Here is a 14,669-nt window from a genome sequence, read left to right as displayed (position 1 = left end):
TTTCCAGCGGGTGGCTCAGAGCGAGCCGCCGCCGCGAACATGCCCACGCTGAGTCCTTCCTGCTATCAGGCAGGCTGCACGCCCCGATCACGCCGGCCGAGGCTGCCTATTGGTCCGGCGCGGGCCAGGCCAGGCTGCGATTGGTGCGGGGGCTGCCCGCTCCTTCCTCCCCCTTCACGCCTAGTGCACGGAGTAGCTGGTGTGCCCCCCCCACCCCCACCCCAGCCTGGGCTGCTGCGCGGCCGGCCCCGCGGGCGGGGGAGGTGAAAGCGGAGGCGGCGCTGGCTGCTGCCTTTGTCACATCGCTGCTGCCTGCAGGAGCCTCGCCATGCCCGGCTCGGAGATGGGAGAAGCCCCCGCTGTGAGTACCCGCGGCCGGCGCTGCCCTGGGCTGGAGGGGGGCACTGGGGGAACGGCTGCCCAGCCGCTCTCCCTTGCGGCTTCGCTCTCCCCCAGGGCTCGCCCGTGCCCAGATGCCAGGGTGATGGGCGCGTCGCGCTCGCCCGAGATGCGGGGCTCCTCGTGGGGCGCCGGAGGCAGCAAGCCGGCCACCTACTGCCAGGGGCGCTGCTAAGCCCGCTCCCCGTGGCCCTGCCCCTGGCCCCGGGCATGCCCTGGGGTGGGGGCGTCTGTGGCCCGCGCCGCTGGCCCCGGGAGGAACACGGGGGCGAACGCCCGCGTGGTTTGCCTGTGAGCCCGGCCTCCCCTCCCAGCGCCCTGGCCGGGCGGGGGCCGCCCCCCGTGGTCGCACCGCTGCCGTCGGCGTGGGGCAGAGGGCGAGGCTGACCCCCGGCGCGGTACGTGCACCGGGGCGGGGGGGCGCTGCAGCTGCCCAGGGCGGGGCGGGCAGCACAGCTCCGTCGCTGTCCCAGCTGCGGGTGGTGCCGCGCCGCGCTGCACCCCCTCAGCCTCCTCCTCCCCGGGCACCCGCCCAGCCCGGGCTCCGCTGCAGCTTGGCGCTCGCTAGCCGGAGCCCGCGCGCCGTCCGCAGGGTATTTTGTTGCATCACGTTGCCCCGGAGTTATATTCGGAGTGGGCGGCGGCCGCGGGCCCCGCGGGGTGGGGAGAAACCCCGCCGTCCCCTCCCCTCTGGGGGTGGGGCTTTCCCTCCTTCCAGCCCGCTGGGCTCGGCTCCGGGGCTCCGTCAGGTTTGCCTGTGAGCCCGGCCTCCCCCTCTTGGCCTCTTGAGCGAGCAAACGAGACCGGTGAGGATCGGCCCCCTCTGAAAACAAACATTCAGGGCCTGGCCCTGGGGAATCTCCCGGCCCGTGGTGCTGCTGCTGCTGCTCCGGCAGACGCCCAGCAGCTGGAGCCGCTGCCAGCTCGCCCGCTGTTTGCAGGCGCCGACTTCCCCTGCAGACAGTGCCTGCGCGCGGGGTGAGTTCGGGACAAGCTCCGCTCGGCGCCGGCTGTGAGTTTAGTTACCGCCTTTATTTCACGAACGCAGCCCGTCCAAAGGAAATCCCCCGCGTGGAGCGTAACCTCTTTGTGGTGTGGATGGAGGGCTTTGGAAAGCTATTTCTTGCCTGGAGTGCGGAGACTTGAAAAGAATGACAGCTCCTGTGTCTTCATGAGTTTGCCTAGTGCCCAGCACAGTGGAGACCTGGTCCTGATTGGTGGTTTCTGCTGTTCATGTTGTAATCAAAGAATTATATAAAGTAATTAGATGATTTTTCAAGAGCTGTGGGAAATTTTTCTAAAATTTTCAGAGCAGTTAGTCTGTTTAAGGACTCTTTAAATTGGAATTTTTTTTTTTTTTGAACCTTGAGGCTTCCTTTAAATCTGGGATGATTTGTCAGGTGGATGAGTACTCTGTGGATTTGATAAATGCCTGCTTTTTAAATCCATTGCGCTGAATGTATCTGCCACACAACTGTGTACATAATACATAGTATTTATTACACATGTGTATCTGCATGGCACTATGGATCTAGTGAAGTCAATGGCACGGTTTCATTGACCTTCAGTGGGGGCATAATTTCACCCAATGCCATCTAATCTGCTTTAGTTTTTTTTTCAAGTAGGACCTATCATTGCAGTATCTAAGCATTGTCCCTAACTAATCCCTAGATTAGTTTATAATCTAAAGAAAGGCCTGATTCTGCTGTCCTCACACACTCAGAATTATAGTTGATTTTGTTCAGAGTTTTGGGTGTGCAAGAAGTGGTGGAGTGGACCCTTTTGTTATCACTCATTTTATGTGGGGAAAAGTGACTATAAGTGTTAGAGCAACAACATGTGGCTGCTTGAGTCATTACAGCACACACAGTGAGCATTTGCAAAACTTGTATACGTTTTCACTGAAGGAAAGATCAGGATTTTTAACCCCCCCAAAAAGTACACTAATGCAGTATTTGCTTATGTAAACAAATTGATGTTTGGGTTCCTCTCCCATACCCAAATGCCCTAATAATAATATCTACCTCTTACATAGTGCTTTACCAAAGAGCACCATACGCACATCCGGTTATCATAGTGCCCTCCTATGTGTGCATCTTTCTGCCTCAATTTCCTCCATCTGTAATATGGGGGATAAATGACTTGCCAAATTTATACACTGAGAGGGCACGGCTACACTAGAGAGTTTAGAACGGCGCAGGCAGGTATAGCTCTAAGCCAACATGAAAGAACTCTGCACTTGGCTTAACTACTCCAGCCCTCCTGCGAGCAGCAGAAGCTATGTCAGTGGGAGAAATTCCACACTGGTGCTTACGTTGGTGTAGCTTATGTCGCTCAGGTGGGTGATTCATTCACACCCCTGAGCTTCATAAATTATGCCTACATATGCTGTAGTGTAGACGTAGCTTGAGTAAGCAGCAGACCTGTGCTTGGAACTTGGGAGCCCTTGACTCTCTGCCCTTATCTCATTCTTCTAAACAGCAGTAAATATTAGACTGATGCTAAATAAAACCCTCATGACAAGTCAGAAAATGGCCCTCCCTACGCAAAGCAGGGGGTGGAGTCACTTTGTGTATGTGTGTGCGTGTGCAGAACATGTTTACTCAGAGCAACAATAATCCAAGAACTAGTCTGGAAATTTGAGCTACGTGGGTCAATTCCTTTCTAGTGAGTCATTCTTCTGCAAGGCTAGTTGGGGTGGGAGTGGGGAGATAAGATGTACTCTGGTAGGAGGGGGAGGGGAAAGGTTTGCATATTGAATAACTGAGTTGGTTTTAAAAAAAAATCTTGCATTGGGCATACAATGAGTTTCAAGTGACCTTCATTATAAGAAAACAATATGTGGGTGGTGGTAACTTTTTTTTCTGACTTGTCCTAACAACTAATGATCTGATTGCCTTTAGGTTGACATTGTGGACATATATGAATCTATACGTGAAAGACAGCGTCATGACAGTGAAAGGTCTACGTGCAGCACCTTAGAGCAGAATGACATAGAAGCAGTTGAGGCGCTTGTTTGTATGAGCTCCTGGGGTCAAAGATCACAGAAAGGTGACCTATTAAAGATAAGGCCACTTACGCCCATCTCAGATTCAGGTGACTTCACAATGCATGCTGAAGCAGCCTCTGAATTACCAAAGGATTATCACTTTTTGTCTACACTGGTAAGAAAAAAACAAATTCAAAATGAATATGCAGGACCACAGATAACATTTATATTATTAATATTATATCCCCATTATACTGAATAATTTTGTTGTCTTTGGGGAGAGAGCCGTATCTTTGTTTTTTAAATGCTGATTATTGTCAAAAGTGATGTTTACCCCCTAACTTGTCTGTATATGTAATTACTATTTTCATGTAAAGTATACATTTCTCAGTTTGGATAATTCCGTCATCTCTTCAGTAATAGATGTGATGATACAAACAAAATGTTTTGAGCTCCTGTTTAAAGCCAAGTAGAAAAACGTTGATCAAGTGTTCATTTTAACTGATGTCCTGGGCAAGCTTATTTGGATAGTTTATTGTAGGTTTCTCTTTAGTACTTTGAGTAAGAGGACACTGGGGGAATTCTGCACCAAAAATATAAAAATTCTGCACACAATATTTTAAAATTCTTCAGAATTCTTCCAATTTTGGCAAAAATAACACCACATAATCACACCAGTTGCAGGTACTTTTGTAATTTGTTTCAAATTACCTGTCAGCAAGTATGTCTGCAACAATACAGACAGAGAAACACACACAATTCCCCCAGCAGTAGAGAGTTAAAAGAAACCCCTGTGACAAAACCATTTCCTGTTTCTCTGCCCCCTCTTCCCCCCCCCACCCCCCCCAGCCAGGGGCCAGACACCCACAACCCCTCCCACTCGGAGCCCCGCTCTGGGCCCCCCACAGCCAATACACCCAAATCCCCTCCCCCCCAGAGACCAACTGCGGGGCCTCCCCTTGCCCAGAAACCCATCCCTTTCCCCCACAGACCTCAGCTGCGGGCTTCCCCCAGCCCAGACAGCCACCCCACTACCCATCAGAGCCCAGGGATCCAGAGGGAGAAAGAGCCTGATGCTCAGTCCCCAGCTTGTGTGGAGTTTCTTCTCTCTCTCACACTCTCTCTCTCCTCCCCCTCCTGGCGCCGCCCCCCCCCCCACCCCTGTAGCTCCCTTGGTCCCTTCCCCTGGCAGTGTTTTCTGTACGTGAGGTGGGCTCTGCCGGCTCCAGTGGCCCCTAGTGGCAGGCAGCAGCATTACAGCCCATTTCTGTGGTGGGGAAAGGAAATTCTGTGCACAGAGCATTAATTTCTGCAAAATTCTGCATTGCACAATGTTGCAGAATTCCCCCAGGAGTAGACTCTGTATGGATTTACCTGCAAGGATAATACAAAAAAGAATCCTTGGAATGCAGGAGAAATGTTGTTAAACACTATGATAAAGCATGAAAGCAAGTTGAAATTAAACTTGCCACTTCATCATGATACTTCCATAGCCTGTGCGTTTGTACATGCACCTGATTATTTCTCCAAAGTTCTGGTCCACTTCAGATGACAGTTGATTCTCAGATCGCTAGGAATGGGCAACAGGGGATGGATCACTTGATGATTACCTGTTCTGTTCATTCTCTCTGAAGCACCTGGCGTTGGCCTCAGTCAGAAGACAGGATACTGGGCTAGATGAACCTTTGGTCTGACCCAGTATAGCTTCTCTTGTATTTTTTATGTAGGTATTGTTGTAGGTGATATCCAAGAAGAACTTGGAAAAAAAGCTAATTCGTTTTAATCTTTCAGAATGTTAAGAAATTCATTTTACCTGATAGTTCATTTGCATAATAAAAGTCTAGGAAAAAGGAGGAGGAAGATTGAGAGGAGGTGATGACTGGCTGATAGACCTCATAGGTCACGTTCTCATTCCTAACAGTGGCTGGTCTCTTCTGCAGCAGTGTTGGGAAGAGGCATAAATTCTCAGCAGCAGTGGAGGGAAGAGGGAGAAGTGGCTCAAGAAGAGAGGGGAGAGCAGTTCCAAACATATCTATTCCAAGATGAGCTTCCAACTGACAGAATAATAATTAATAAAAGATTTAGGTCATTGCAAACCTGCAATTAAACAGGTATAATGTCACTATGAATTGCTATCCTGTTTTCTAAGAACAGCGCACAGTGAACAGTATTTAAATAGATGCATCCATTATCTGAGGGGTGAAAATGGGCGTTGGAGCCTAAAGAGCTGATGCCTGCAGTATTGTGGCTGCATCACTGTTTACTTGATACTAGCAGGCTTTTGAACTTTCCAGAAGAGCCACTCTATAAGAAGTTAATGTTTTAGTCATAGCTTCCTAAAATATGGGTCTTTAGACTCTTCATTATGCTCTAGATCTTCATTGTGTGTTCTTTATTTTTAAAGTAAGGTTGATAACCACTATGAAAACACATGACTGTTTTTATGTTTGTATACTTTTGTGTTATTTTTCTAGTGTATGACCCCACCCCACAGCCCTGATTTTGTTGAGCCATCGACTACAATGCTCCTTTCTTCACAAGTCACTTATTCCAAACCAAGGACAGTCATGGCAAATACATCTGTTTGCGTAGTCACCGCTACAAACTGTGCATCTGCCATAGCCAAACCATCTGTCATAAACGTGGAGAGGCAGTCCAGTCAGAAGTCAGCAATATCTGAGCCACCTGCCCCTCAGCCTTGCAGGGCCATGGCAACCAGTGTTATACGTCATACAGGCGATAGTTCTGCTTACCCACACATTCCTGCTGTGCAAGTTAAAACAAAGGTAACTTCAGGCAATTGCAGCACTTCCACAGACTGGTCTGAAGCACAAGACCGAAGACATTCCAGAGTTTCACAGGACATGGATACTGCTGATGGTTTAATTAGTGATACTTCATCAGTACATCAGCCTTATTTGCACAATTCCAGTTGTAACACTACCAATAAAGGGCAACAGCCAATAAGGCCTGTTTCACCGCGGACTTGTTTACCAAAGAATTGTGACAACTACCTACAGAAAAAAGCCACCCAGCTGCTACCTACCCCTGTTTCAAACCCCCAAGTCATCTGCCAAATGATCCCTTTTAACAGGCAAAGAGGTATGATTTCTGCCTTTATAAAACCCCCTACACAGACAGTCGCAACTACTGTCCAACCTATTTTACCCCAAACAGCCCCAGTTTCTCAGCCTGTTCTCATGGGATCTTCTGTGCCTCAGGGGACTGTTATGTTGGTTCTTCCACAGACTGCTGTTGCACAGACACCTCAGTGCCAACAAACTCTAATGACTGTTGGAAACACCAAGTTATTGCCTCTTGCTCCTGCACCAGTTTTTATTGCTTCTGGTCAAAGCTGTGCATCTCAAATGGACTTCTCAAGGAGGAGAAATTACGTTTGCAACTTCCCAGGCTGTAGGAAAACTTACTTCAAAAGTTCCCACCTCAAAGCCCATCTTCGTACTCACACTGGTGCGTATGGAGGGCAAGTCCTTTGTTACAAGAATATTCACTTGTATTGTTGGAAGAATGTTATTCTGCATTTTGATTCTGAGAGGGGTAAGTGGGTGGCATAGAAACCTTCCCATATATTGTGGGAGAGTAGAGGACATACTTCAAGGACAGACAAAAAAGGGACAATTTTTTTCTGTAATTTAATCCCAGATTAACTCCACTGACATCAGTAGAATTTCAGTGTGTAAATTAAAGCAAAACTTGGTCCAAAATGTTTTTTTTTTTTTTAAACTTGAGTTGTGTTATATTTAATATGATCTGAAGGAATTACATAAACCAGTTTTCTTGGAGAGGGGGTGTTGTGACACATCATCCTACAGGTAGTTTTTGTGTCTGTCTTTTTATGGTTCATCAGGCTATACGTAACAGAATCCACTCTATACACCTGTTTAAGATAATAGGGAATTATGTATTTTTTTCCAGTTTTTTAGCATTCTGACTTCACTAAAAGAATGAGCACCAGGTCCTGAGCTGTAGTGAATTCCACTGTGCTGGGTAATAGAACTGTTGGTTAAATAAAACTGATCAGCTTTAGTTTGTGACCACTGTGTGCACAGAATTGTTAAACTGAAATGAAAATTGAACATAACAAATACCTGTGGGCTGTTTTTTGGGGAGCAGTCAGAGCAGAAATATATTTTTACCAAGTATGTTTTAATAATTCCTCTCTCCCTTCTGAAATCCTGGTCTGTTGCAAGTCATGCATGCTGGGTTCTCATTAAAAGGGTGCCAGAGTGCTATATTTGTTTATTTTGGAGGGAGGGGGCAGGGGAGATTATTTTAAGATGTATTTCTTCCCTGGTTCTCCCCTGAGTTTGGTCTAACTATGGACATTCAGCACATAATCTTGTTTTAATTTCCACTTAATCTGACAATTTATCTTTTTAAATTCAGGGAGTCGATATTCCCCTAAACAAGAAAATTGAGCATTGGTCCCCAAACTTTTTACCTCGCGTACCCGCCCTTACCTCTGTCTGTGGAGCTGGGGCTGGGAGCGGAGCCCCAGGCATGGGGCTGGCAGCCGGGGTCAGGCCCAAGAGTGGAGCTGGGTTGTGCTCTTCCCCCCCATCAGGGCTGACCCTGGCCCCAGCCGTGACTCCCCCAAACGTTTCTTGGTGCCCCCTAGGGGAATGAGCCCCACAGATTGGGGATCTCTGACTCAGAGGTAGAATATTCCCCTTCCTTGTTGCCCTTTAGGGTGTGTGGGCGAGTGGAAGAGCCTTTATGGCTGGCGTAGTGGGTTCCTGAGTTATCCTGGTGCAGTGCAGGATGGCCCAGGGATAAGGGCAGTGTGCCTTACAGAACATCTTTCCTCTGGTTTGAAAAGAAGCTGTGTGCATCCCTTCTAACATGAAGACTGCAGCATGTATACAGGGGAACTGGAGCACACTGGCCTAACTGTGATTCTTAACTAGCAAACAGAGCTTGCAGAACGCCAGGAGGAACAATAGCTGACCTACCCTTCCCTCTGTTACTCCTGCTTTGAGAGAGAGGAAGATTATCTTGTGCAATAGAGGAAGGACTTAGCTCTTAATATGTAAGAATTCTTTCTAGTGCTTCCTTGTGGAATGGAGCACATGTTTTCAGATTTATCTGTAAGTATATTTTGGATAGTCAATGTTTATCGCTGGGTAAAAGTGGGTATTAGATCACTTGCTATTAGAATAGCTCTAAAATTGCACAACTGTGTATTACACACATAAAGTAATCAGAAACTAGTAAAGGTGATGTTAAAGCTCTGAGCTCACACTTATGTTCCTTGAGCATCCAAAATGCTCATGAAGCCAATGGAAGTTTTAGTTTGTGAAAGGAATGCAGGATGATCCCTTATATTACTTCTGTTTCACACCACATGAGTAATAAAATGTAACTTCTTTTTGGTGGAATTGATGAACTGCCCAAATCTAATGATAAACATAGCTCAGTAAATGATCCAAAATCTTAGTAATTAATGTTCTTAATTGTTATTAGCAGTTGAGTTGCTGTGTTCTTTTGAAGAATTGAGCATTTTATTATGACATTGAGATCAAATCCAAGACTTTATTTGAGATTACAGTACTTTCTAATGACATGGTACAGCCTCTGACTTCTAGTACAGCCTACTAGAAGGGTTCATTTCTCAAAGTTCACAGTCAAAAGATACTGTCGCTTTATGCAAAAATATTCTCCCCTAAACTCTGAATTGTTTGGCAACATTTTTTTAAAATGTTAAATCAGAAAATTAACAAAAGCAATAAATGTACTATTGTCTAAGACCCTGATATAGCAGCCACTTAAGCACATGCTTAATCTTATGGGACTTGTGTGCATAAATTTATATATGTGCTTAAGAGTCTGAAAGGCTGGAGTCTAAATTATTAGTTCTTAAAGCCATTTTCTTTTTTATCGTAAAAATAACCTTGTTTTGTTTTCCCTCATATCCATTCAGGAGAAAAACCTTTCAGCTGTAACTGGGAAGGCTGTGACAAAAAGTTTGCCCGCTCAGATGAACTTTCTCGCCACCGAAGAACTCATACTGGAGAGAAAAAGTTTGCTTGTCCTGTGTGTGACCGTCGTTTCATGCGCAGTGATCACTTGACAAAACACGCCCGTCGTCATATGACTACAAAGAAAATACCCAGTTGGCAGACACAGGTTGACAAACTGAACAGAATTGCTACAGCAGAGAAACCTAAAAGTGGTGGTGCATTGAACATGCTCGTACCCATGCCAACCTCTGCCTAAGTGGGCTAGTTGGACAAAAAATCTGCTCTCAGAACTTTTTAAAAGTCAGGAAAGAGCTACAATGGTTAAAACCGAATTGACAATGTTTTCTTAATTTCTGTTCATATTTGCCTCTTTAATAGGGTGGAAAAAAGGTATATAATTATTTTCTTCAGCTTAGGCTCTGTTCTGATGATATCATATGAGAACTCGATTGTGTGTCTCTCTTTTTTTTTCCCCCTCTTTTCCTCAGTATTTGGGCATCCCCAGTTACTGGCACTTCAGGAAAGCAGAACTCTTTGGAAACAATTTGGGTACTAGAGTATTAAAAGCAAAACTCACTTGAGTAACAGTTGCTGTTCATATTTGATACAAAGTGAAACAAGGTGATTTTTAATGTTTTATATACTAGTATTTTCTGTACAAAATATATTTTATATTTGTTCAGCTAGGGCTTGGCCTGCAGTCATTGAAACTACTTGCATAAGTAAAAGTGTGCAAAATCAGATCCTTTGTTTGGAAACTGCTTTTCACTAAGCCTCAAGAAACTTAATTAAAACATTTTATAAACATATAACACTGTAGCTCAGAATGTTTTGGAACTTTACACATTTAGACCTTGATCCAGCAATCAGTTTGCACAGTCGGGCCTTCATTCAAATGAGATTGCAGGAGTGGGGCTTAAAAGCCTGTTGCCATTTACAAAAAAAAAAATCTCCAGGAATAAAATTTGCTTCTTGAAATCCACAACAATTAATTGAAATTGGTTCCTTGAAGGAAAAAATTGCACTGAGCATGTTTCATAAAATTTGCTGTGGGAAGTCCTTGTGACTTCAGGTGGAAGCTTGAAAGACAGTGCACTCCTGATTAGATTTTGTTCTAACTGAGCAAACTTTGGAGAGCCAAGACTGTTCAAGTGGATGCACAAGGGCAGCTACTTCTGAAGAATTTTGCCACTATTAAGGGATTTTTACTTAAGTCCTGTTGATGCTACTACTGTAAACCCAAAACAGGTAGATGATGACAAAACAGATGTCACGTGTAGTAAACTGGATCTCTGATGTGTATTTCCTTTGTTTTAAAATTATAGCGTTTTTTTTATAGTGTTTAGGATAGACTCTTGTACACCTAGTAATGAACTATTCAGGACTTCAGTTTGTGTATCAAAAGCGCACACCCAAAGTCTAATTCAAAACACAGCCACTTTGTTAAACTGATGAGCCTCTTCTTACGGCCTTATGCTCCATGCTATTTTGCGTGCAGAACCACTCTTCTCTATTAAATGAAACACTCTTCCTGTTGAATGGACTTTCTTTTCCATCAAAGTACATTATGACTAAGATGAATTACAGAATTGCCAGCTGCAGGACTACTCTGTTGTAACTTTCTTTAGTAGCATAGTATGATTAACAACATTAAACGTGTGTAGCACAACTAGATCACTCAGCTTCTGTGTCAAGAAGAGAACACACACATATTAACAAGCAAAGATGTTTGCTGTAGTGCTGAGATCAGACTTGGTGTAACATCTGACATTTCATTAGCACCCAGAATCATTGGTTCTAGAACAGATTAAAAATAGCTTTTTGACTAGCATGGTACCTTCCTTAATCCAGATATTTCTGTTCTGTAGGTTGATTCCTTGTGCAACTTTGCTGCTTCTGTTGCAAACATCTTTTAACATTAACAACTTCATATACAGACTTTGCCTTAAGCTTATTTATTTATTTAATTTGAGTCTAAATTTTCTATCGTGAAAAGCCTTCTCTTTAAAGTGTGGTTCTAATCTGAAAAGTAACAATATAAAAATGGCATTTTCATACTCCAGGTCATCTGCTTCTTTTGTGTGCATTCAGTTGCATCTGCCTCTTTACTGACAAAGTATGTTTTTACTACTCTTTGCTCTTATGAGCCTGACACAGTCAACACAACTAACGCAGCATGAGCTGGATTCTCTTCCTTTTTGCAAAAAATGGTTTACGAAGTTTGGTCTATTACACTTTTTGAAATCCATTGGTGTCCATATGGAACAGTATTTCAGTTATTTGAAGTAAAATGATTGGACTTTCCTACTACCAGCAAATAATACATTGAAACTGTTAGTAATATTCAACTTTTGAGAAGATATCTAAATTTCCAGATGAATAAAACATCAATAATTGGGAATGTGCTGCATGTTGCACTGCTTCATTAGTCTAAAAACTTTGTTTTGTTGTGCAGTATGTGGTCTGATTCTGCGCTCATATGGACTGATGCAAACATGCTGAAATCAGTTTATAGTTCATCTGCAGTCAGTGAAGCGCATGTGTAACAGCAGAATATGCTCCTAAATTTAGGTTTTTATGCCTCTGGTTACAGTTATTGGTAATTTTAAGATTATGCTAAACTGAAACATTGTGCTCAGTGTGCTAAATTTTTGTGCATATCCTTTAAAATGTCCAATTCTTGTTCATTTGACATTTATTATGACACAGCTGATCATGTATACTCCTGGGGGAATTCTGCCCAACTACGCGTGCACAGACTTTGTGCTTTGCAGAATTTTTTTTCAGCGGAAAATACATTCTGCTGGGAAGGTGCTGCAGTTACTCCTTTTGCCCGGTGCTGCAGTTACTCCTTTTGCCCACCAGGGGCTGTTGTGTTGCCAGAACAGAGAGCAGCTGCTCCTAGGTGGGAGCAGCCCCAGCTGCGGATAGGGAAGGGGAGGCTGCCTCCCTCACAGCGCCCTGTCCGTGGGGCCAGGTCAGGAGGCACGTGATATGGGAGGACGGACAGCATGGGCTGCTGGGGAAAGGGTCACAGACTGGGGTTCAGAAGGGCTAGTGGGGCACAGACTGGGTCGAGGACTGAGTGGGGGTGCAGGGCCACATGGGGATGGGGGCAGATGTGCCTGCCTGACTGAGAGGGGCTAGGGGTCAGTCAGCGTCTGCATGGTGGAGGCTCCCTAACAATCCCTCCTTGCCCAAAAAAGATGCAGTTTCGTACTTCTCCCATCCACACCCAACATGCTCCAAGTTCACACCTAGGCTCCTTCCCAGCAATTACTTTCCCCTCCCTCAGCTCCTCAGTCACCCCTGATTCCCCCAGGCCTTTGCACTGCTTCTGAGGGGTGTGGGAAATACGTTTCTGTATTGTAGTTTAAATGAATTATTACTCAGAGTTCTGTAGTAACGTGCCTAGTAAGGAATCTATTTGTCAAAAAAACATTTCCTGAATCTTTTTTGTTGTCTGTATTGTTACAGACATAGTTGCTGACATTTATTTTGAAATAAATTACCAAAATAATTGAAACTGGCATGATTATATTGTTATTTTGACAAATAAAATACGCAGAATTTTGCAGAATTCCCCCAGGAGTAATTGTGTGTATCGCTATATGTATGCAAATGTTTGTATTTTTCAAAGGGCTATATTGTAATTCCCCTCTTTGGTAAAGTGGATACTTGGACTGTTACTCTTGTGGTGTTTGAGTACTGACTGTTAGGATGCAAGCTTAATTCCATGCAAAAAAAGATTAGCCCTGGTCTTCATACTCTAGGGAAGAGAAGAGCAAAAAAATCTGCCTATGGACTGTAGTGCGACTGGGTGGGTTTTTTTCTTGACCCAGATGTGACATATCCACTTCAAAACCTATTTTGGGAAACTAATTGTTTTTAATTTGGCAAAATATTTTGATATTTCCCAGTAGCAAAACAGTTTTGGAAATGCCCTGTAAGTAATTTTGTAGATGATCTTGTTCTTTTGGTTGTCAGAGGGAGAAGAAGATGCACAGGAGAGTATGGGATAAAATTCTGCTCATAAATGTGCAAGCATAGTTGTCATTGGTCCCCACGTCCTATTTGCAATACCTCTATCTCCTATTTACTTAGAAGTTAGGGGCACTTACAAGTCAGCAGGAGCTGTGTGTGAGCATTAGACCCATGATTATTTAGAACCTGAGCCTGCAAAGAGCCGAATAGAACTGAGCAAATAATGGATTTTTTGGTTTGGGTGCTGAACCGAAAAGTTAAAAAAAAAAAATTGTAAAAAACCAATTTTTAAAAATTTTTAATCAAACCAAGAAACTTGGAAAACTTTCATTTCCAGTTGACTGAAACATTTCAGATAGAGTCAAAATAGTCTTTTCGTGTTTATATTCATTATGAGTGTTTTTGTTTTGATTTGGCAGTTTTGTGGTATTTTTCACCCTCTTTTGTAGTGATGTTCTTTTGTTTTTTTTTAAATTGGCCAAATTTGATAATGAAATGCCATTTTGAAGAAAAATGTCAGAAAGAAATGTTTCTAAATGGTTGAAATGAAATGTTTTGACTTTTTCCACACACAAATTTCAAGTTGTTTTGGCTGAAACTGTTAGATTTTACCCAAATTCGGGAATAGTTTTTGATGATCTGAAAAAGGCATTTTTTGATGACATTTCTATTAGCTGAAAATTTTCACCCAATGCTAGGGCTGAACGTATCCTGTGAAGTGTTTTGAGGGTGCTCATACCATTGGGCCCAAAGGAAGCAAAGTACTTTTGTAAAGGTGCATGAATAACTAAGCCAAAATTTGAAACTTTTTGTCTTGCACAGTATAAGGGAGTAGAAACAGAAAAATGAAGTCTTATTAGTGGATTAAGCATGACCAGGTAAACTGTCCTAGTGCACTTTAATGCCTGCCCAGTTTTGTTCAGTCTTTTTACTGTGAGCCTATAAGTATATTTCAAAATAAATTTTAAAATTTTCACATTTTTGTAACTGTTCTTAACTTATTTAATAAAACTGTAATGTGGCTTTATTTTTAAATCACACATTTGGGATTTACAAGTATTTACAGCATTTAGTTTGTTCAAGAATGTGTAAAAATAAAATGGTATCTGGCAGACATTTAGACAGATGATGTGTTGGTTCATCTAGTGCATTTCTCTGGAAATGCAGGATTATTTTTTCCTATTCTAGATTTTTCCAGCGCTTCATCCATTTGTTAACCATTCTCGTGCACTTGGTATAGTGGTGTACAGTTCATAATCAGTCATTGTTTCTGGGTTTTGAAAGACCCTCTGCAACCTTTTGACAGGAGCCCTTAG

The 14,669-nt window shown here is 43.7% G+C and overlaps 1 protein-coding gene across 4 annotated transcripts; it reads left to right on the top strand.

Annotated features, from left to right (window-relative positions):
* The first annotated feature begins 259 nt into the window (after positions 1 to 259).
* KLF11 (KLF transcription factor 11) lies at positions 260 to 14,380 on the top strand. 4 transcript variants are annotated; one of them, XR_013345554.1, is made up of 5 exons: positions 260 to 361; positions 3,303 to 3,563; positions 5,863 to 6,490; positions 6,637 to 6,859; positions 9,330 to 9,468. XR_013345554.1 is itself a non-coding variant. In XM_077812533.1 (4 exons), exons 1-4 carry the CDS (start codon positions 329 to 331, stop codon positions 9,623 to 9,625), a joined length of 1,587 nt encoding a protein of 528 aa, XP_077668659.1. In that variant the 5' UTR covers positions 260 to 328; the 3' UTR covers positions 9,626 to 14,380. The 4 variants fall into 4 exon arrangements, 3 of the variants coding, with proteins under 3 accessions (XP_077668659.1, XP_077668658.1, XP_077668661.1); XM_077812533.1 differs by having other exon boundaries at positions 5,863 to 6,859; positions 9,330 to 14,380; XM_077812532.1 differs by having other exon boundaries at positions 5,863 to 6,946; positions 9,330 to 14,380.
* The last annotated feature ends 289 nt before the right edge of the window (positions 14,381 to 14,669 follow it).

Source organism: Eretmochelys imbricata, chromosome 3 (genome assembly GCF_965152235.1).
Source record: "Eretmochelys imbricata isolate rEreImb1 chromosome 3, rEreImb1.hap1, whole genome shotgun sequence".
NCBI lineage: Eukaryota > Metazoa > Chordata > Testudines > Cheloniidae > Eretmochelys > Eretmochelys imbricata.
This window is presented reverse-complemented; position numbering and strand designations above follow the sequence as displayed.

Excerpts from the sequence above, each read along its gene's own strand:
- KLF11 (XM_077812532.1), top strand. The coding sequence starts at position 329 with ATGCCCGGCTCGGAGATGGGAGAAGCCCCCGCT. Across the intron at positions 3,564-5,862 it reads ATCACTTTTTGTCTACACTG|TGTATGACCCCACCCCACAG; the intron begins GTAAGAAAAAAA and ends TTATTTTTCTAG. Across the intron at positions 6,947-9,329 it reads GCATTTTGATTCTGAGAGGG|GAGAAAAACCTTTCAGCTGT; the intron begins GTAAGTGGGTGG and ends ATATCCATTCAG.